This window comes from Onychomys torridus, chromosome 6 (genome assembly GCF_903995425.1).
Source record: "Onychomys torridus chromosome 6, mOncTor1.1, whole genome shotgun sequence".
In the NCBI taxonomy this organism is placed as follows: Eukaryota; Metazoa; Chordata; class Mammalia; order Rodentia; family Cricetidae; genus Onychomys; species Onychomys torridus.
Genome location: NC_050448.1, coordinates 92,247,641 through 92,270,141, shown reverse-complemented (window position 1 = coordinate 92,270,141; position 22,501 = coordinate 92,247,641). Strand labels below are relative to the sequence as shown.

The following is a 22,501-nucleotide window of genomic DNA, read 5'->3' as shown; positions in this document are numbered from 1 at the left end:
CCACTGGTGGTCATTTTCAGGAGCCAAGATCCGCCTCCCAGTGCTCTCTCAGGGTTCTTTGGCCCAAAGGACTTTGCCCTGTCTTAAGTTGCGGGTCATCCTGCCACTTTCTGCAGCCGGACTGTCGGCAGAGACACCTTTCCCATCACGGTCCCGCGACCGGGAGGCTGTCACGGGGCTGCCCCGGTGTGGTCGTCCCGGGGAGGCGGCTAGCAAGCGCGAAGCTGGGGCCACCGGAGCCGAGCAGGGAACGGCGTTTGCCGAGGCCGAGGCGGAAGCCGGAGCCTTTGGCGGACGGGACCGCGGGAACCCGGAAACGCCTGGGCCGCATCGAGGCGGCCCCGGCGACAGAGACGGCGGGAGCCGGTGGCGCTGCGGGTCAGCGGGCGCGGCGGAGCCGGCGGGCTCGGCAGCCTGGGGCGTCCGGCGTCGCGGAGCCCGGAGCTTCAGTGCGGGCAGCTGGCCGAGCCGCACGGCGGGTGAGCGGAAGGGCGCCGGCGGGGAGCGGCGGGCGCCGAGGCCGGAGGCTGCGGGCTGGGGTGGCGAAGGGGGCGGCTGAGATGCGCGGTGCCGGGGCCAACCCGACCGCAGCGGAGCGCTGCAGCGCTCGTTCCGAGGGAGCAGATGAAGAAGGGGCGCCTTGTACCTCTGGCCGGGACGTGCTGGAACGTTCTGGGTGGAGGAGGAAAAAGGTCCCGAGGAGAGGGGTGTGGCAGGCGGTGTGCCTGCAAGCTCCATGCTGGCGGGCCAAGTGCCTAGGGGGCCAGGCTGGCAGCCAGCCCTTCCGTGGCTTTGCTAGAGCTCCCGCCCAGTCTGTGACACAGGGGTAGGGATGGGTCTGCCAGGCGGCCAGGACTGTGTGCTCCAGAAGCTGCAGCGACTTCAAGAGATGGAAAAGGTGCCCGTGGTAAGGTTAGACCGAAGGCGATGAGTGTCTGAGACCGTGGAAGGTTTCCATCAGAGTGTGTGGGGGGCGGAGGGAGCGGGGCTTCTGAGTATTGAAGAGTGATGGAGCTCAGTAAACGTTTTTTATTTAAGCCAACCAAAGTTTCTGCTAGTTCAAATGAATGAAGGGATATTATACAATGTAGCAATGGGACTTTTGGTGGCAAGCCACATATATTCTATTTCTTTTGAGGAGCGTGTCCTTTATTATATTCTATTAACTGCAATATTTGAACATGGTACCAGAGTTGAGTCTTTTATAGTGGTATTTGGTTGTTTCTCATGTGGTGATCTTAACTTCATTGCTGCTAACTCAAGTTGTGTTCCTTTCAAATGAATTCTACGTTTACATTTCTGACTGACTCTCCTCCCTTTAAATTTTTTTTTCTACCGTGTCTGCCTCTGATTTCTGGCCTCTTCCAGATACACTATACTGATACCTTCCAAACGGAACTTGCTGCTTTTAGCCTGTCTGTCTTGCAACTGCTCCTGTCCTGACTGAACCCACTTGCACAGGCTCCCTCTCTTCTCAGTTCTCCTCTCCTCTTCCTCCCCTCTACCGCCCAAACCTGTGTTGCTGTGCTGGGGGATGGGGGTGGGAGTGAACCTCGTGGGAATATTGGGTGAGTGCTCATATCACTGAGCTGTAACTTCACTTCTTTGTAATCGCTTTTTAAAGCCGGAAATTTAATGCCATTCTCTGGCACTTCTCTCAGAAATACTTAGCAACTATTTATTTATTTAGTGGTTCTGGGGATGGAACATAGGGCATACTGTATGCTAGGTAAGTGCTTTGCTACTAAGAAATACCCCTAACCTAGAATAGATTTTTAAATAATTTAGACAGACTTTAAAAACCCTTCAGAATTTAAACCCTTCGTGACTCAAATCAGTGTGATCCTTTCATTCTTTTTAAAAAGTTACTTTATTCAACATATTGTATGTTTTTAGACAACCATAGGGTTTTTGTTTTTATTTATTTGTTTAGTTTGAGATAGGGTTTCACATCATAGTCCTCCTGGCTGGCCTGGAACTTAGTAAGTTAATGGCCTCTGTCTAATGCGTGGCAGTCTTCCATTGGATCCTAATTATTTCTAAAGTAGGATAATTATTATTGGTCCCATTTTATAGAGGGCTATTGAAGATCACACAGGCCAAGTAATTTGCTCTAGGTCCTACTTCATTTGTGTTTGAAACGGATATAATATGTACTCAAGCACGTGTCTTTTAAGGAATTTAATATGCTGAATGAATGTAGATAGGTGATAGAATTAATGGAAATAATTTCTCAGTTAAAAGCCTCATTTTATGATTCAGTACCTAGAACTATGTTTATGATCCAGTAACTAGGAGCTTCTTTTCTTGAAAAAAAATTGAAAGCTGAGTTCCTATTTGACGTTAAATAACTTTGTGTATTTTTTTCCCCAAAGTTCAGGTCAATATGAATTGGTTGCTTAATATTAGATTTCAGTTCTAAAAACAGCAAGTGTATTCTAAATCCATTCAACTTAATTGTCCCCATTCTGTGATGTGTATGTGGGTTTTTTTTTTTTTTTTTTTGAGAGTTGTTAGAGATGAATGTAGAGTTGTGTATCATTAGGACTACACAAGGACTACACAGGCTTGTGCCTCTCTGCCTGGTATGTTTGTTATATATATAATTTATTTTATTTTAAAAAAATATTTTAAATGTTTATTTTCTACATGTGTTTGCCTGAATGTATGTGTACCACAGGCATGTAGTGCCTGCCCCCAGAGGCCAGAAGAAGGTTCTGGATCCTGTGGAACTGGAGTTACAGATGGTTGTACACCACTAATGATGGGAATTGAACTCTGGTCCTCTGGAAGAGCAGCCAGTGCTCTTAAACCCTGGGCCATCTTTCCAGCCCTGATGCATGTTTTTAGTCATCATTTTAAAATGTGTTTTGTTGTTGGTATTTATGGCAGTGACTTTTGAAGCTAGAATACTAATAAAATTAATCATCTACTTCTGTGGTTGTCTGCCTAAAACTTTTATCAATTACACAGAAGATACCATCTCAAATGAAACAAACCAAACCAAAAGAAACAAACAAAGAAAAAGATTAAGATGAGTGGCTGTATCCGAGGCTAGGAACGGGGTAGAAATTAACTAGAGTTAATCTAAAGTTGAAGCTTTTGGTCACATCAGATAAAATGCTAAGAAACAAGATCATTTCACAAAGAAAGGTTCACATATGTCCTTATACCTAAACTCATTTTTGCCCCTTTAAAGTTGAGTGTTTCTTTTCTGAAGCCTGTGAGATGGCTCAGTGGGTATTTTTATTTTATGCATATGGGTGTTTTACTTATATGTGCTTCTGTACCACTTGTATGCAGAGGCCAGGAAAGGGCATCAGATCCCCTGTAACTGGAGTTTTGTTGTTATTAATAATAATATTATTATTATTAATTATTATTTTAGCATTTTATGTACCTGAGTGTTTTGCCTGCATTTATACAGTGCCCTCTAAGGCCAGAAGAGGGCATTGGATCCCTTGGAACTAGAGTTACTGACAGTTGTGAGCTGAGGGCCTTGTGGGTGCTGGGAAGCGAACTTGGGTCCCTGGGAAGAACAGTCAGTGTCTTAGTTACTGAGCCGTCTCTCCAGCCCCAGAATCTCACTTTCTTAATCTGGAAAAGAAATAATACCTCCTTTCCAAATTCAATTATATTTAAATGAATAAGGCTGTGTGTAATGACTTGTAGGAAATTTGACATGTCATAGATACTCAAGGCTCCTACTTAACTTTTTTTTTTCTTTTTTAGTTTTTTGAGACAGGGTTTCTCTGTGTAGCTTTGTGCATTTCCTGGCACTCACTCTGTAGACCAGGCTGGCCTTGAACTCACAGAGATCCGCCTGGCTCTGCCTCCCGAGTGCTGGGATTAAAGGCGTGCGCCACCATCTCCTGGCCCCTACTTAACTTTTGAAGTTGTAGTTATTAGAAAACATTAAGTGAGAACCAGTTTTGTCTGTTGTCTGTCTTCTGTGTACAGAAAGATTTGTCACCGTCCTGAACCCTGAATTCTCCAGAGCCCTTATGAAAGACTTAATTTGCAAAAAGATCATTCTGTATGGAGGATTTAAATACTAAGGATTTTATTTAGCCTTTTGTAAGTCCACCACAGAGAGCAAATGCCTCCTTGTGGCCGGTGCTGCTGTGGGGCAGTAAAGGACATAACATTGAAAAGAAGAGATTTTCTCCCATGTTGCCTAACTTGGGGCACACAGTCACTTACCTTAGTCTTCGTTCGTTTTTGTTTCTACTTGAGCTGTATCTTCGGATTTTCTATGTGGTTGATAACAGTTCTGGGCTGATAACTAGAAAAGCTGAATAACATGCTGGTTTCAAAAGCCCCTGGCATCATGTGCACTGGATAAAATTCATGAGTGGTCTTGTAAAGACAAGCACATCGTGTACGGGGAGGGGCTAAGTGTTCTAGAGGACTGGAGGGATAGCTGATGGTAGAGCATGTGCCTAGCATGCAGCAAGTCCCAGAACTACCAAGGGGCGTGGGGGAGAGAGACACTCCCTTCTCTGCTTGTAGGTCTGTATAGCTTCCAGGACTCGGAATACTGTCCCGTCTTAGTGAAGTTGCCTAAGTCTTCCAGGAAGGCTTTTTTAAAAAAGAGACAAATATTTGTTCTAAAAATACAGAAATGAATGGCTGGTTTGAATAGGCAGTAGTTTATGACGGGAAATTTAGGCCAGGACCAGGTTAGGAGGGGCAGTGTAGCCTCTATTTGGTGAGGCGTCAGTTTAACTTTACAAACAAGGGAAGAGTGTGATGAGATGCCTATCTCCTTAAGACACCCGCTGCATGGAGTAAGTCAGGCTGGAAGAACCTGAGCCTGTCCGCATCTGTCAGCAGGCAGTGTGATGAGGGACTTGAAGAAATCTGTCAGCAGGCAGTGTGATGAGGGACTTGAAGAAACGTAGTTAACGTAATTCATCGTTTACTGAGTTTAAACTCATCAGCTCAGAGTGTGTCCAAACTTCGGAGACTGGGAGAGGATATGTGGTGGCGTGTGCTGCACAATCTTAGGTTTTGATAGTGGCAGTAAAAAAAAAGAGGTGATTGGTACAGCATAGTGTTGGGGTCCTATCTCTAGCGTGCTAAAAAAAGTCTAGAATACTTAGTAAAGAATCACTTTGTAACATGGGTAAAGTTTTTCTGATCCTGTGGAGATGAATGATTTTGCGAGCGTAAATGGGCTGTGGGTTTTTCATGAGCGGTTGCAGTAATATTTTATTTATATGGCATCTTTGTTTCATTACTGAGTCTACAGTTCTCTCTCTCTCTCTCTCTCTCTCTCTCTCTCTCCCTCCCTCCCTCCCTCCCTTTCTTCTTCTTCTTCTTCTTCTTCTTCTTCTTCTTCTTCTTCTTCTTCTTCTTCTTCTTCTTCTTCTTCTCTCTCTCTCTCTCTCTCTCTCTCTCTCTCTCTCTCTCTCTCTTGTTTTGAGACAGGTTTTCTTTGTGTAACACCCCTGGCTGTCCTGGAACTCACTCTGTAGACCAGGCTGGCTGGCTTTGAACTCACAGAGATCCACCTGCCTCTGCCTCCCAAGTGCTGGGATTAAAGGTGTGCGCCACCGCTGCCTGGCTTTAACATAATTTTTTAAATTATTCTTTGGGAATTTTACATCATGTACTCTGATCCCACTCATTTCCCAGCCCTTCCATGTCTGCCCTCCACCCTTGTAATCCCCCCAAAGAAGTAAAAAAATTTAATTTAAATTAAAAAAAAAAAAAAATCTCACGGCCCCCTCTGGGCCACGCCCTGCTCCTCCGTTAACTGAGCGTTCTCTCGCCCCTGTCACAGCTGCCTTGTCTCCAGTTCCACTGTGGTGCCACTTCAGTCCCTCCTCTTCTGCCTCTGTCACGTACTCATCGCCTAGTGGCCTTGGGAGCTGCGGTGTGTCACACAGCACACTGTTAATGCACAAACAGCTTTGCTTGCAAATGTTCATTGCAATGAGTTGTTGGCTTCTGCTACACCATCAATACTTGACAGTCACTGACTCTCCTCCTCTTGTCTGTTCTCTGTTGCCCCAATCCTGGACATCCTGCCCTCAGGAAACCATACCACCGGGGTCAGCACCCATGTCACTGTGGGCGCCACCTTGTGGCGGCTGGTGACGGATGCAGGGTTGTGGAGCAGGGCCAGCTTAGCAAGGGTCTCAACATGGCTTCAGGCTGCAGCCCAGACCACAGGCATCTACATGGCTTTTGGTGGTAATATGGGTAATACGGGCGAAGAATATCAACGCAGCCCTGGCTGCCGTGGGACCATGAACCCAGACGTGGACACAGACACGGCCCTTAGCTGCAGCCCAGGCCAGGACGTCACCACTGCCTCAGGTTTCCTTACGAGTTGTGGTTTCCAGTTACATCTCTCCACAGCACATGAACCACTCACCTTCTCTTTCTTGCTCATTTTATTGGCAGGATGTATTGTCACACCATAGAGTCTACATTTCTTTAAAGCACTTATTGAACCAATAATAAATGCATAGAATTAATCTGTGTACCCCAATTTTCCTGATAACCAATTGACTTATTTTATTTTAATTTATTTTTTTGAGACATGATCTATTTAGTACTGACTATCTTGGAATGCTATATGCAGATCAGGCAGGTCTCAGATTTATAAAGATCCTCTTTTGCCTTTTTTAAAAGTTTTCACATATTTTTGTTTTTGAGGATTTTTGTTTGTTTTCTGAGACAGGGTCTCTCTATGTACCCCTGGCTGTCCTGGAACTCGCTATGTAGACCAGGCTGACTTCAAACTCAAAGATATCTGCCTGCCTCTGCCTTCTGAGTGCTAGAATTAAAGGTGTGGGTGCGCCACCAGCCTCGTCTGATCAGTTCTTGTTAAGTACTGAAATTTATTTGTTTTCTATACATCTGTATGCATGTATATATGTATTTTTATGACACGGATCAAACCCAGAGCCTTATTCATGGTAAACACACTTAACACTAAACTTTACTGCATGCGCGCACACACACACACACACACACACACACACACACACACACTTAATTTTTATCAGCTTCCTTTCCTAATATTAAGTACTTCCCTCCCCCCCTAATTTGACATAGAGAAAAGTTAATTTGTTTTTTAAAATATCAGGCTTAAATTCCTATATTAGTTTTTCTGTGGCTGCTGTAAAAATTAACACACAGTTTGGTAACAACTGTTCATTCCCTTACCAGAGGCCAGAAATCCAAAATCAATGTTAGCAGGACTTTGCCCCCTCTGGTGGCTCTAGGCAAGTGTGCATTCTTTCCCTCTGCAGTTGCTGGTGGCTGCCAGCATTCCTTGGCTTGTATCTGCAGGACTCCATCTCTGAAGACTAGCACCTTCAAATCTCTCTGCTCCTCCTCCTAGTCTGTCTGCTCCACCTAAGATCTTGCTGTATTCTTTCCTTGACCTTGTAAACATCCTCAGTTTCCTGAGTAAATGAGAGTAAGGCATGTATCACTGTTCCAACTGTTTTCTTCATTTAAAAATGCATTTTTGTCTTACTGAGTTACATTAACAAATAGAAATTGTCACCGTGTGGTGGTGGTTCACACCTTTAATCCCAGCACTCAGGAGGCAGAGGCAGGCGGGTCTCTGTGAGTTCCACGAATTATTCTCTTATGTCCACTCTTTTTTTGAGTTGGGGTCTTCTTTCTCCTGTTGTGTCTTGAATTGTTTGAATGTATCTTCCCTGCTGAAGAATAAGGCCCATGCAGAAAGAGATGGTTGAGACTGTTTTGATTTTTCCTGTGTACCCAGTGCCAAGGACAGTGCCTGATCATAACAAGTGTGTCCCCATATCTGATGGCTTATTCTAGTCTGGACAGTCTGCTTGTATTGTTAGATTGTTGTCTCCTTAGTTTGGGATTTTTCATAGCAGTTAGTGTGTCTTGCTATTACCTGGCTTTTACATTATGTTCTGTTCTTTGGAGGGTGCCTTTACTTCTTGCCTTCGTGGGGGGAAAAGACCATAGGAAAAAATGACAGTGCACAATAGCACGGGCAGGAAACGGGAGCGTGTGGAGTTCACGGATGCATGACCACCCAGTGGAGGGGAAAGTGTCTCCTATTAGGCAATGTCATTGTTTTCCATGTCACTGAATGCTGAACAAATTTTATCTATAAATTGGCATGAAATAGATTTTTTATTTGTATAGCTGAAGCAATATTTGAACACTTGATTTTACTTGAATGTAATAATGGAAATTCTGTAGTCTATGAAAGAACAAGTTAAAAATTGACAAAGCTATAACTTACACCAATGATAGTGTCTTGTTTAAACAGACATGTAACACCTTGAGGAAGAAAGGCCAGTGAGAAACAGTGAAAAGCTATTTAATTTCAAATATACTAGGCACTTGTACGCACCCAAACGTCAGCTGAGGATTGGCTTAGTGGGAGAGTTCTTGGCTAGTATGTCCAAGGCCTTAGGTTCTGTCTACAGCACAGCAAAAGCAAGTTTTGTTTTTTGTTTTTGGTTTTTTGAGATTGGGTTTCTCTGTGTAACAGCCTTGGCTGTTCTGGAACTCGCTTTGTAGACCAGGCTGGCCTCAGACTCTCAGAGATCCACCTGCCTCAGCTGGGATTAAAGGCGTGTGCTACCACCACCTGGCCCCGTTACTTTTTTAAAAAAGGGGTTATTGACCTTCTATGCATCTAAGACTAAATTAGCACTCAGCATAGGACATACATCTATAATCCCAACAGAAGCAGAGGATTGCTGCAAGTTAGAGGCCAGCCTAGACTATATGGTGAGACCTGTCCCCAACAACAGGGAATAGAGACGTGGCTCAGCCTTTAAGAATGGAGACGATTTTCTAGAGAGCCAGAGTTCAGTTCCCAGCACCTACATTAGGTACTTCACAAACTACCTATAACTCCAACCCCAGGATGATCTGATACCTCTGGCTTCTGTGGGTACCTGCACTACTCACAAACACATATATGTAATTAAAAATAAAAATAAAGCCAGGCATGGTGGTGTGCTCCTTTAATCCCAGCACTCAGGAGGCAGAGGCCAGTTTGAGGCTAGCCTTAGCCTGGTCTATATAGTGATTTCTAAGATATCCAGAGCTACACAGAAACCCTGTCTTGAAAAACCAAAATAATAATAATAAGACAACAGTATCCCCCTAAAATTGAGCTATAATAACATACTGTTTAGTTATAGGATCAAAACTGATCATATCAATATCATGAATTTCTTCATTTCCTTCACTTATAAATTGTGTGTGTGTGTGTGTGTGTGTGTGTGTGTGTGTGTGTGTGTGGCTGGGCAGTGGTGGCACACACCTTTAATCCCAGCACTTGGGAGGCAGAGGCAGGTGGATCTCTGTGAGTTCGAGGCCAGCCTGGTCTACAGAGCTAGTCCAGGACAGGCTCCAAAGCTATAGAGAAACCCTGTCTTGAAAAACCAAAAAAAAAAAATTGAATTTTTCCCACAAGATTATTAGGTGTTTCAAGAATATTGTTTGGATTTTTTTGCATACCATATATACTTAAAATAATTTGATGTGTATGAGTGTTTGCCTGCACGTATGTGTGTGCACCATGTGCATACCTAGTACCTGAGGATGCCAAAGAGGGCAGCAGATCCCCTGAAACTGGGGTTGTGAACTGCCATGTGGATGTCGGAAACAGAACCAAAGTCTAAGAGCAGCAAGTGCTCCTAACCCCATCTCTGCAAACTCCATTCCCACTTATACTTTTGAGTCAGCTAGGTAGAAATCCAGTGTCAGATATCAAATGATGAATTTTGCCTTTAGTACACAGCTACAAGTTTGTAAGGTTTAGCAATATGGAAGAAAGTGATCAAAAAATAGCAACTGAGCTTAACATTTTTGAATATCTTTGCTTTTTTTGTTCATTTATTTAGAAAACCTTAAGAGGTCTGTTTTTACATCTGTTGTTGTTTTGGGCTAGTAGCTGATGTGAACTTAACATTTGTATAACACTTATGTATACATGTGCATGTGTGTGTTAGGAGGCATTATTTTACTATATAGCCCATACTGGCCTCCAACTCAGTGTGCAGCAGATCTCCTGCTTCAGCCTCTTGAGTGCTGAGATTACAGGCATGGGCCACTCACCCAATTTGTGTCTTCATGCCTACTCTGTTATGTTACTGATTTCTAATAGACTATTATATTGTACAAAGGGTATATATTTTATAATTAGTATTTTAAAAATGTAAATATTGCTCACTCTAAAATTAAGTTTTTGGTTTTACAATAAAAGGAAGATTTCAGCATAATTTTAATAGTCTTTGAAAATGTGTGTTTGGAAGTTTTGTTGGTTTTTGCTTTGTTTGCTTTTGTTGGTCTTTTTGGTATTGTTTCTTGCTGTGTGGTCCAGTGTCATACTTGCTCTTCCTGCCTCAGCCTCCTGAATATTGGGATGTGTGGTACCATGTCATGACTTTAGTACTTTCTGGAACATTGTGTATTGATTTTTAATGTGACATGTATCAGTAAAACAGACACTGTCTCTGCATGAGAGGCTTTGTACACAGACCTAAAGATTATACTGACTATACATAGTAAATCACTGCAAGTAAGTCTGCAGCCATACTGATTTTCAGATTTGTCTATAAAGCCCATCCAAAAAGATGAATAGAAATGATTGGTGTACGTTTTTTTTTTTTTGTTGTTGTTGTTGTTGTTGTTTTTGTTTTGAGACAGGGTCTCTCTTATATAGTCTTCCTGGCTATTCTTAAACTTGCTGTGTAGATCAGGCTGGCCTTGAACTCACAGAGATCCTCCTGTCTCTACCTCTGTCTAGCAGTGTATACGAGTATTTCAGAAATTAATATATGTCTGCAATTTAACTGATGATCATATGAACAGCTGGTATCTTAGTAATCCTGATTAATTTGAGGAAGATGGTAAGCAGTAATAATGTGCACTAATGATATATATGCATTATGGCATGCATGTTTGCATGTGTTTGCAGTGCTGGGAATTAAAACCACAACTTCTTGCAAGCTGGTCAGGGGCTCCAATGCTGAAGCAGACTGCCAGCCCTGAAATGCATTCTTATGATTTTTAACACTTGAAATGACTTAGAATTGCTCATCAAATCTTTATGAAACAAGGATCTTTGGAACCTAAAGGAACTACTTTAATGAAAACAAAGGACATAATAATTACCATATAGATATATTTAAATTGTGGGTTCTAGTATATTTGTAGTTTTGTTGTTGTTGTTTTGTTTGAGACAAAGTCTCACTATTTAGCCATGGCTGGCTTGAAGCTGGGTATGTAACTATGTAGTTGAGGTTAGCTTTGAACTCAGAGATCTGCTTGTCTGCCTCCATAGTGCTGTGATGAAAGGCATGCACCACAACACCTGGCCTTCAGTGTATTTGAAAAGCAATTGTTCCCTTTTTTTTCCACTCTCAGTTCAAACCCAGGGCCTCATATAAACATACTAAGCAAGTGCTGTACCACTTACCTAAGTCTCTAGCCCTCCATTTTTTTTTTTTCTGAAGACTATTAAATAATTACGGACAATCTCTTTGATTTTGAAATAAGGTCACTAATTTTTTTGTTGAAACTGTAGAAGAAAGTTCTGATCAAGCCACCATCTGATCTCATTGAATCTAAATGAATGGAATTTAGATAAATGGAGTTGTGTTGTATATTTTCCCTCAAGAGATTTAAAAATAATAAACTCAACTGTATTAATACTAAATGTACTCAGCAGTTCAGATGAAATATGGCAATTAGTAAGCAAGTACAAGATTTATTGATGAGGGCTGGGAGTGTAACTCAGTGACAAGGAACTGGCCTGGTATGTGCCAGGACCTGAGTTTGATCAGTCCAAACAAAAGGAAGGGAAGGTCTGTGAGCGAGCCTAACCAAACCTAGAAGGTGTCTGGTCCAGAGGACAGGAAGCTCTGTGAGAGGCAGGAGCTGCGTGGCTGCTGTCACATCACCGTGGTTTAAAAGTGAGAGCCGGAAACACTGCTAAGCTCTGTATTGAGAATGTGTACACAGATGTTCAGGAATGGAAGAGCAAAACTGTGAGGACATCCTGGCTTAGAAACTTCTTTGTTTATTGATTGAGACAGAGTCTAGCTGTGTATCCCTGAGTGGCCTGGGACTCTATGTAAACCAGCTGTTCTTCCGTTTGTGGTGATCTCCTGCCACTTACTCCAAGTGCTGGGATTACATGCATGCACCACTATACCTGGCCAGAAACGGAGCTTTAAATCTTCACTTGCTAAGAAATTGGAACATTGTTGTTAAAATTGGTGTATTATTTGGGGTTGGGGATTTAGCTCAGTGGTAGAGCGCTTGCTAGGCAAGGCCCTGGGTTCAATCCTCAGCTCAAAAAAAAAAAAAAATTGGTGTACTAATGATCTTGGTAGCACAGAATAAGTGCATAACTGACTTCCTTGAACATATTTGAAATCACTCTTTGATATTTTCTGGAGTGACTGGCAACTTTCTGTGTAGAGAAAAAGGCACCATAGTGTACTAGCATTTTACAGTAGCGTGTACTATGGGCTAAGAAAGCTATTTAACTACATGAGCTGGAATTTCTAAATATCTAATGTGACTGTGAGCAGGTTTTCAGACTTGATTATTTTATTCATTTTTAAAATGAAAACCAATTATCTTAGATAATTTCTAAAGCATGATCCACTTCTAAAATACTTCCCAGTTATTTCCCATTCCCTCAAAAGTTAGCAGTTCTAGTAGGTATAGCTCATTGTGATTTTAATTTTTATTTCTCTTGTGTCTGCTATTCATTTGTCTTTATTATTGGTGAAATACCTTTTGCAAATTTTTAAATGGATTTTTGTCTTCTTTCTACATTATAAAAATTCTCTATATATATTCTGGATATGAGCCCAGTATATAAATATATATAAATAAATAAACACACACATATAAATTACATATTTATTTATTTTTCACTTTTAACATGAAGAGGTCAAATTAGATGTTGTTCTAAAGTATGAACCACCTCTAACATGCTGTCTTTGTATTTCACATTAGGACTTTTTTGCTAGTAAATGTTTACAGAAGTGAGGCAGATGGCTAATAAAGAAATCTCTGTATTTGTTCCTGTGAGGTGATTCATTTGTGTAGCAAAGAAGTATATTGTTTAAGTTTTGTCTCTGAAATTCAAGTAAAATGCTTATGATAATATATCCAGTGATTTATGTGTATGTATTTAGTGGTGAACATATGTTTTTCATACTTAAAATTTTTATCCTTATAATGTGGCATTGTTCATGTTTGGAGTATATTTAGAAATGGGTAGGAATTGCCAAATTTTGTAAACAGCATTTTTGTTTTCAAGAATAGTCTTTGGAGCTGGAGAGATGGCTCATTGGTTAAGATCACTGGCTGCTCTTGAGAGGACCTGGATTTTCGTCCCAGCACCCACGTAGTAGCTTACAGTTCCAGAGGATGCTTTCTTCTGGACTCTGAAGACACTTCATGGACATGGTATAGACACCCATACACATGAAATAAAAATGACAACATTTTTAAGGAGCTAGAAAGTTGGCTCAGTTGCCAAGAGCACATATTACTCTTGCAGAAGACTGGCACTTCCCAGCACTCACATGGTGGCTCACAACCAACTTAATTGCAGTTGCAGGGGATTCCACACCCTTTTCTGACCTGCACGGGCACCAGGCACACATGTGGTGCAATACATATATGCAAGCAAAACATGTATGCATATAAAATAAAAATAAGTGTTAACCTTTCTAAATAATAGGTTTCTGAGCCAGGCAGTGGTATTGCACACTTATAATCCCAGCAGCACTCAGGAGGCAGAGACAGGCAGATCTCTGTGAGTTCAAGGCTAGCCTGGTCTACATGGCAAGTTCCAGGATAGCCAGGACTGTTACACAGAGAAACCCTGTTTTGAAAAACAAAAAACAAACCAAAACAGAATAGGTTTCCATCTGGCATGGTGGTACATGCCTTTAATCCCAGCACTTTGGAGTCAGAAGTGAGCAGATTTCTGTTAAATTCAAGTTCTATATGTCAAGTTCCAGGCTAACCAGGGTCCTGTCTCAGAGAAAGAAGGGGGGGGGGGGCGTTGGTTAGTTTTCTCTGTAAGCACAGTACTTAGCCTAATGTAGGGACCAATAATAGTTGCTGAATCTGCTTGATCATGTATTATTTAGTAGTTAGTAGTTGTGGGGTGGTCACTTATCTAGTATCCTCAATAGCTTGGCTGTGAGAGTTCAAAAGAAGGAGACTACAGAAAGGTCATACAGAGCTAGAGGGTTTGAGTGGAAGATAGAGTCATGGAAGAAAGTTGTGTGAAGACCATGGTACAAAACATGCCTGGCTAATCCAAAGATACCAGGGGCGGAGGAGGTAAAGCTAACAAGAAACCCTGGTAAAGAATGCTGTCATTCACTGTGGCCTTGACCACTCATTTTTAAAGTGGGCCTAATTGAAGTTTAATCTACTTGCAATAAAATGTACCTACTTTAACTGTAGTCCTGTGCTTTCTGATAAATCAGTGATCATTATATAATCACTACCCAGAATTTCTTCATCACCTGTGGTGGTGTTGTGTTCCCCAAAACATTGTGCACCCTAATAAACTTATCTGGTGACAGAAAATAGAACAGCCACTAGATACAGAGGCTAAAAAAATGGTGGCACTCACGCCTTTAATCCTAGCATTCCAGAGGCAGAAATCCGTCTGGATCTCTGTGAGTTCAAGGCCACATTGGAAACAGCTAGGCATGGTGACACACACTCCTAATCCCAGAAAGTGAGCCTTTAACCCCAGGGAGTGATGGCAGAAAGCAGAAAGTTATATAAGGCATGAAGACCAGAAACTAGAAGCATTTGGCTGGTTAAGCTTTTAGGCTTTTGAGCAGCAGTTCAGCTGAGATTCATTTGGATGAGGACACAGAAGCTTCCAGCCTGAGGAAACAGGATCAGCTGAGGAATTGCCGAGGTGAGGTAACTGTGGCTTGTTGTGCTTCTCTGATCTTCCAGCATTCACCCCAATACCTGGCTCTCAGGTTTAGTTTTATTAATAAGTACCTTTAAGATTCATACTATAATCACCAACAGAATTAATTCATTATTATGCCTTTGTAGTCAGCTCCTAATCCCATTCTTAAGTTTGTATCTATTGATACAGATTAGTTTTGCTTTTTCTGAGAATTTTATATAAATGGAATGATACTGTTGTTTGAATTTTAAATGGTCTTATAATAAAAACCCAGATCAGATAATGGGGTAAATGCTGAAAGATCAGAGAGACAAAGGAACAAGCCACAGCCACCACCTCTTACCTCACCAACTCCTCAGCCCCCCAAAAAGCCTCAGGCTGAAAGGGAGGCTTCTGCCCAAAGACCTTTAGTTCCTGTCTCCTCACACCTTATACACCTTTCTCTGCCCAGCCATCACTTCCTGGGATTAAAGGCGTGTGCCTCCCAGTACTGGGATTAAAGGTGTGCCACCACTGCCTGGCTCTGTTTTCTCTCCTAGACTGAGTCAATCTTGTGTGGTCCAGGGTGGCTTTGAACTCACAGTGATCCAGATGGATCTCTGCCTCCCGAGTGCTAGGATTAAAGGTGTGTGCCATCACTGTCTGGTCTCTATGTTTAATCTAGTGGCTTGTTCTGTTCTCTGATCTTCAGGCCAAGTTTATTAGGGTACACAATATATCACCACATTATATAGCATATATTCTTCACAAAAGTTATGTTTCAGATATAATTTATCATGTGTATTTGTGCATGCATTTGTGTGTATGTCTCTGTGAGTACATATGTGCTATGGTGTGCATGTGGAGGTCAGAGGCCAACTTTCAGGAATTGAATCTCCCCTTCCTTGTTAAGGCAAGATCTCTCCTTTTCCTGCTGTCATCCTGATTACTCCAGCTAGCCATTGATTTCTTGTCTTTGCCTCTCATCTGGCCATGGGAGTTACAGGTGTGAGTCAATGGATGCCTTGATCCCCAGGGTTGAACCTGGGTCATTAGTCTTACCAGTTAACACTTTGATTTGTTGAGCCTTCTCTCTGGCTCATAGGTGATACGTTAAAAAGATTTGACTTATCTTATTTTTAATTGTGTGTGTACATATATGTATACGTGTGAATGCAGGTGCCTACAGGGTCCATAAGAGGGCATCAAGTCCTCAGGAGCTGGAATTACAGGTGGTTAGGAGCGGTCTGAAATGTGCTGGGAACTGAATTCGGGTCCTCTGCAAGGTAGTATGCACTCAACCACTGTGCCAGATCTCAGTGTGATGGTATTGGATAGTACAACTTTTGGGTAATAATTAGATTATAAGAATGGAGCCCTCATAGACAAGATTAAGGCCCCCAAAGAACTCTTGATGCTCTACCATGCGAGGGTACAATGTCAAGACGGTCATCTTCAATCCTAGAAGAAAGACCTTACTAGCACCAGACAGTGCCAGCATAGTCATCTAGAACCTTTGGTTTCTAGAACTGTGAGAAATAAATTCCTGTTTATTAGCTAACCAGGAAAAGGTATTGATAGCTGCCTGAACAAAGTAGGGTATATGGATCCAATACTGGACTGTATTCTATTGCTCTATACCTCTGTGCTTATGATGGCCATCTTCTGTAGCTTTCTAGCGAGTCTGGAAGATCAGTATTTTATTTAATTCCCTCAACTTGCTCTATCTAAATTTTTTCATTGCCTAGGTCCTTCATATTTGCATGTTAGTCCTTTTTGAAAGATTTATTTCTTTATTATGTATACAGTGTTCTGTTTGAATGTATGGTTGCACACCAGAAAAGTGCACCAGATCTCATTACAGATGGTTGTGAGCAACCATGTGGTTGCTGGGAATGGAACTCAGGACCTCTAGAAGAGCAGCCTTAACCTCTTAACCCTTAACCTCTGAGCCATCTCTCTAGCCCCTGCACGTGAGACTTAAAATCAGCCTGGCAGCATATGACTTGTGGGGCTCCATTTACTTCAAAAGCTGAGGCAGGAGAATCACTTGAATCCAAGAGTTTGCAACCAGCTCAGGCAAAAAAGGGAGATCCTGAAACAGACAACTTAAGCCAAAAAAGAAAAAAAAAATCAGCTTTCTAGTTTGTACTAAAGAAGATGCCTTCGTCATTGTTCTATTGCTGAAGAGACACCATGACCAAGGCAGCTCTTATAAGAGAAAGCATTTAACTGGGGGCTTGCTTACAGTTCAGAGGTTAGCTCATTATCATCGTGGCACAGGGAGCATGGAAGCTTGCAGGCAGGCATGGTGCTGGAGAAGTAGTTGAGAGCTTGCAGGTGACACTGGGCCTGGCTTGGCCTTTTGAAACCTCAAAGCCTACCCCCAAGTGTCACTCTTCCTCTAACATGGCCACACCTCCTAATCCTTCTCAAACAATGCTACTCCCTGCTGACTGAGCATTCAAATATATGAGCCTGTGGGGCCATTCTTATTTGGTACACCACAGAAGGCTATAGGGATTTTGTGTGTGTGTGGGGGGGGGGGGGGTTGTATTACATTTTTAGATCAATCTGAGGCAAAAGGTTTAAGCTCTTGAGTGGGAAACACTGGCGACTATGCTTAAGTGGAAATCCTTGGAAGATTTGAGTGGACTGTCTCCATGTGTACTGTAGTTGTGGTGGTTGATAGAATTGTTGAAACCTTCTAGATCTTTATTGATTTTTTTTCTCATTCTACCATTTTTTTTTAGAAAAGTAGTATATATTGTAGTTATTACTGGATTTATCTATTACTTTTCTTTTATTTCTGTTCATTTTGCTTATGTGTTTTGAAACTACTGTGATAAGATACGTATGCATTTATAATGGCTATAGCTTCCTGGTGTATTTACCCTTTTGTTGTGGGATATTTGATTGCACAGTGACACTCCAAGACTGTTAAGAAAGTTAAACCTTGAATCAAGGGTTGGAGTCCATGACTAGCTAACTGGAACTAGTCATCGAGATTTTAGAGGGCCTAGATAGAGAGGCACAGGAAGAGTAGGGAGGGGTTTGGAGAGATTTGCATTGCAGCCTTTTCAATCTGGGAAGGTGGAGAAACAGGGTCAGCTCATTGTTCCTCCGTTGCTTTCTTGATTTTGTACCGCAATATCTGACTCCCAAGTTTTTAATAGTAATAGAACAATTTAGATAAGCACTTCACCTCATTACTGTGAAATACCCTCAAGTCTAGAAGTAATTTTTATGTAAGCTTTTTTCCTAATGTTAATATAAGTCCTCCATTTGTTTTCATATGGTATCTTTTTCCTTCCTGCCCATCTCTTTCCTTATCCCCCTTCTCCTTCCCTTCAATGAATCCCTTTCTTCTTGCTTGTTTTGTGAGACTGTTCTTCACTAAATTGCTCAGACTGGTCTTGAACTCCTGGGCTTATGTGGTCTTCCTATCTTAGTTTCTCAAATAGCTGGGACTCTAGGTATCAAATTACTAAGATGGCCTAGTCCTTTTATGTTTCAGCATATTCCTGGCTTTATGTTTAAGGTGAGTCTATTGGGACTGGGTTGTTTCTTAGAGATACATAGCAAGCTTCATAAAAGTCTCTTGGAACAATGTTGAAATATTTTATTGGATTAGAATGACTGTGGCTTTTGTTATTAGGGCACCTGGGTAAAAGTGCATGAGAACTATTCTATTTTTTTTTTGTCTTTTTTTTTTTTGGTTTTTTTTTTTTGTTTGTTTTTTTGAGACAGGGTTTCTCTGTAGCTTTGGAGCCTGTCCTGGATTAGCTCTGTAGCCCAGGCTGGCTTCGAACTCACAGAGATCCGCCTGTCTCTGCCTCCCAAGTGCTGGGATTACAGAGGTGCACCACCACCACCTGGCCTATTTTTTTGTTGTTTTGTTGTTTTTTGTTGGGTTTAAAATTATTTTTTAAGAAGTCTAATAATTTCTTGTTGCTGTATTTTTTATTTATTCTTTGTGTCTTTCATGTTATGTATCTCCATCCCATTCATTTCCCTGTCCCTTTGTATTTGTCCTCTGCCCTTGCAACTCTCCCCCCCCCAAATAATATAAAATGAAATTTAAGAGGAAAAGAAAAAAAAGAAAAATTGATCTGGTCATGGAAGCTGCAGTGTGAGTCATGCAAGGAACTCTTTTGTCCACAACATACCTTTACTTTCAAGCATTCATTGCAAAAAGTCTTTGGTCTGGTTTGAGGCCTCTGGTTTCTGCTACACTGTTGATGCTGGGCCCTCACTGGGACTCCTCTTGGATATCCTGTTGTTGCCCTGTGTCGTGGAGATCCTGCAGCGTTGGGTCTGCAGGACTGGTGCCTTTATGTGCTCCAACAGATCACAGATGGGGTGGATGTTAGGGTGGGTCAAGTCATAACCCTGGTTCTGGGCCTAGGTAGCTGCAGGGTTGGTCAACACTCTAGCCTCCCTTGTCCCTACCACCAGGGTGAGCTCTCCAGCATTGCCCTGGTTAGTTTACCTCTTGCAGGGATGAGTAGTGGTTGGGGCCAGTTTTCCCACTTTCACATCCTCAGGGTCAGTTCTCCCACACCTACACCTGAATTCAGGGCCAGCTCTACTTTGTTGCCCAGGCATGATATAGGGGCCACTCTCCTGCTCTTATGACCTTAGGGCCAGCTCTCCCACTTACCTCAGGCATTGATGGGTGGAGGTGAGATGGGGTCGGGGAGGGCATCTCTCCCCACCCATGCTGCAACATGACAGATGAGTAATGTAGATAGCTCTCTTATGCTCACAACTTTGGGCCTGGCTCACTCACACCTCCACCAATGGGGTTGGCTCTATTTTGTTGACCAGGTGAGGTGCAGAGCCTGCCTGCTCTCCCTAGTGTTTAGTTGCTGTATTTTTATGGTAGTTTTCTTGAAATTCTTGTGACACCAACATATGGGTTTTTTTGTTTTTTGTTTTTTGTTTTTTGGGGTTTTTTTTGTACCATCTGTTGATTGTTGCTATTTAACCAAATTAAGATTTGTCTTGATTTTTGGTGAATATACTCATTTTGAGTTGTATCTTGAAAATTTGTATATTATGAAACTCTGGTTCCTACTTAATCTCTTTTATTCATAGCCACTTGGGGAAGAGTGTGAATTCTGTTTGCTGATTCTCACTTTGTATGTTGCAGGAGTGGCCAACAGGTCTCCACTCCATAGTCTCTGTCTGCAGATTCAAGTGGGAGAGGGAGAGGCCACCACCTCTGTTCTCATTGGTTCTGGTACTGAGAATTAACAAGGCTTTCCCCTACAGTTTCATAGTGTTCATCTGGAATGGTAACAGAGTTTAGGACAACTGTTTTTGGTCCTTTGGTTAGAGAAACTGAGTTTTCCTCAGCTGTTTTGCTGTTCAACACTGTTGACGGTTCCAGATGATATGGTACTGTAGCACTTGATAGAAAACATAGGTAGCCAGAAATCTCCAAGAATTCGGTACTGCCTCAATTCATCACTTAGACCTAAATCAGCTTGCCCTGTTTTCCTTCAGCCCAGTTTTTCTGGGAGGTGCCTTTGGTTGTCAGGCTTTTTGGTTGCAATTAGAAAAAAGAGGAGGCTTGTATCATCTTTTTTGGAACCACTGTCTCTTGTTAGATATTAGTTTCTGTGTATTTTAATAACAATAGTGATTAATTTGCCCTGTTCATTTTGTTTTTCAGACCAATGAAGAGAAAACAATGTCTGCCAACCTAAAATATCTTTCCTTGGGAATTTTGGTATTTCAGACTACCAGTCTGGTTCTGACGATGCGTTATTCTAGGACTTTAAAAGAGGAGGGTCCTCGTTACCTATCTTCTACAGCAGTGGTTGTGGCTGAATTTTTGAAGATAATGGCCTGCATCTTTCTAGTCTACAAAGACAGTAGTAGGTATCTAGGGTGGTTTTTTTTTTTTTTTTTTGCTTTTAATTTATTTGATTAGTTTAATTTATATATATATAAATGTATTTGTGACTGCATATTTGATTTCTTGCATTATTTAATTTCTGTAGATATTATTTAAATTCTCTAAACATTTCAATCTTAAAAAAATTATTATGACAGGGCGGGCGGGGGGGTGGGGGCTCAGCCAATAAAATGCTTGCCATGCAAGTGTAAGGACCTGAGTCTGGCTCTTCAGCACCCACATAAACAGCTGGGTGTAGCAGTGTGAGCTTGTTACTTCAGCACTTGGAGGCAGAGATAGTTGGACCACAGGAGAAGCTTGGGGGTCAGTGAGAGGCCTTGTCTAAAATAAGGTAAAGAGTCACTTAGGAGGACAGCCAACATCAAGTCACACACATACACACAATTGTATTAGTACCAATTTTACTTGGTTGGTACTAAAGCCATTCTGGTGTTTTTATTTATTTTATTTATTTATTTGGTTTTTGGGGTTTTTGTTGTTGTTGTTTTGTTTTGTTTTTTTAAGAAAATTTTTATTCATTCTACATACCAACCACAGATCCCTCCCTCATCCCTCTTCCTGCTGCTCCCCCCAGCCTTCCCCCTCAATCCACCTCCCATCCCCTCCTCCAGAAAGGTAAGGCCTCCCATGGGGAGTCACCAAAGCCTGGTACATTCAGTTGAGGCATGTCCAAGCCCTTCCCCCTGCATCAAGGCTGTGCGAGGTGTTCCACCATAGGCACCAGGGATAGATCCTAGTCTTGCTGTCAGGGGCCACTCAAACAGACCTAGCTACACAACTGTCTCATCCATGCAGAGGGTCCAGTTCAGTCCCATGCAGGCTCCACAGCTGTCAGTGCAAAATTCATGAGTTCCCATTAGCTTGGTTCGGTTATATCTGTAAGTTTCCCCATCATGGTCTTAATGCCCTTGCTCATAGAATCCCTCCTCTCTCTCTTCTGCTGGACTTCTGGAGCTCATCCTGGTGCTTGGCTATGGCTCTCTGCATCTGCTTCCATCAGTTACTGGATGAAGGCTCTATGATGTCAGTTAGGGTATTCACCAATCTGATCACTAGGGGTAGGCCAGCTCAGGTACCCCCTCCACTACTACTAGTAGTCTAAGCTGGGCTCATCCCTGTGGATTCCTTGGAACTTCCCTAATACCAGGTTTCTCCCTATCCCCATGATGTCTCCCTCTATCATGGTATCTTTTTCATTGTTCTCCCACTCCGTCCCTTTTCCAGCTTGACCATCCCATCCCTCACCCCCTAATTTCCATTGCCCCTTCCCCACCTCCAGTTTACTCAGGAGATCTCATCTATTTCCCCTTCCCAGGGTGATCCATTCATGTCTCTTAGGGTACTCCTTGTAGCTTCTCTGGAGCTGTGGGTTGTAGTCTGGTTATCCTTTGGTTATCCTGTGAGTGAGTACATACCATGTTTGTCCTTCTGAGTCTGGGTTACTCACTCAGGATATTTTCTGGTTCCATCATTTGCCTATAAATTTCATGATGTCATTGCTTTTTTACTGCTGAGTACTCCATTGTTTATATGTGCCACATTCTCTTTATCCATTCTTCAGTTGAAGGGCATCTAGGTTGTTTCCAGGTTCTGGCTATATGAATAATGCTGCTATGAAAGCAGTTGAGCAAGTGTCCTTGAGGTATGATTGAGCATCC

General features: G+C 42.2%; 1 protein-coding gene across 1 annotated transcript in view; it reads left to right on the top strand.

Moving 5' to 3' along the window:
- The first annotated feature begins 247 nt into the window (after positions 1–247).
- Slc35a3 (solute carrier family 35 member A3) overlaps positions 248–22,501 on the top strand; it is a 41,913-nt gene continuing 19,659 nt past the window's right edge. The window contains exons 1-2 of the mRNA XM_036190342.1: positions 248–479; positions 20,598–20,802. Of these exons, the coding sequence (XP_036046235.1) occupies positions 20,616–20,802 (187 nt within the window). The 5' untranslated portion in view covers positions 248–479; positions 20,598–20,615. The remainder of the gene's footprint in view (positions 480–20,597; positions 20,803–22,501) is intronic.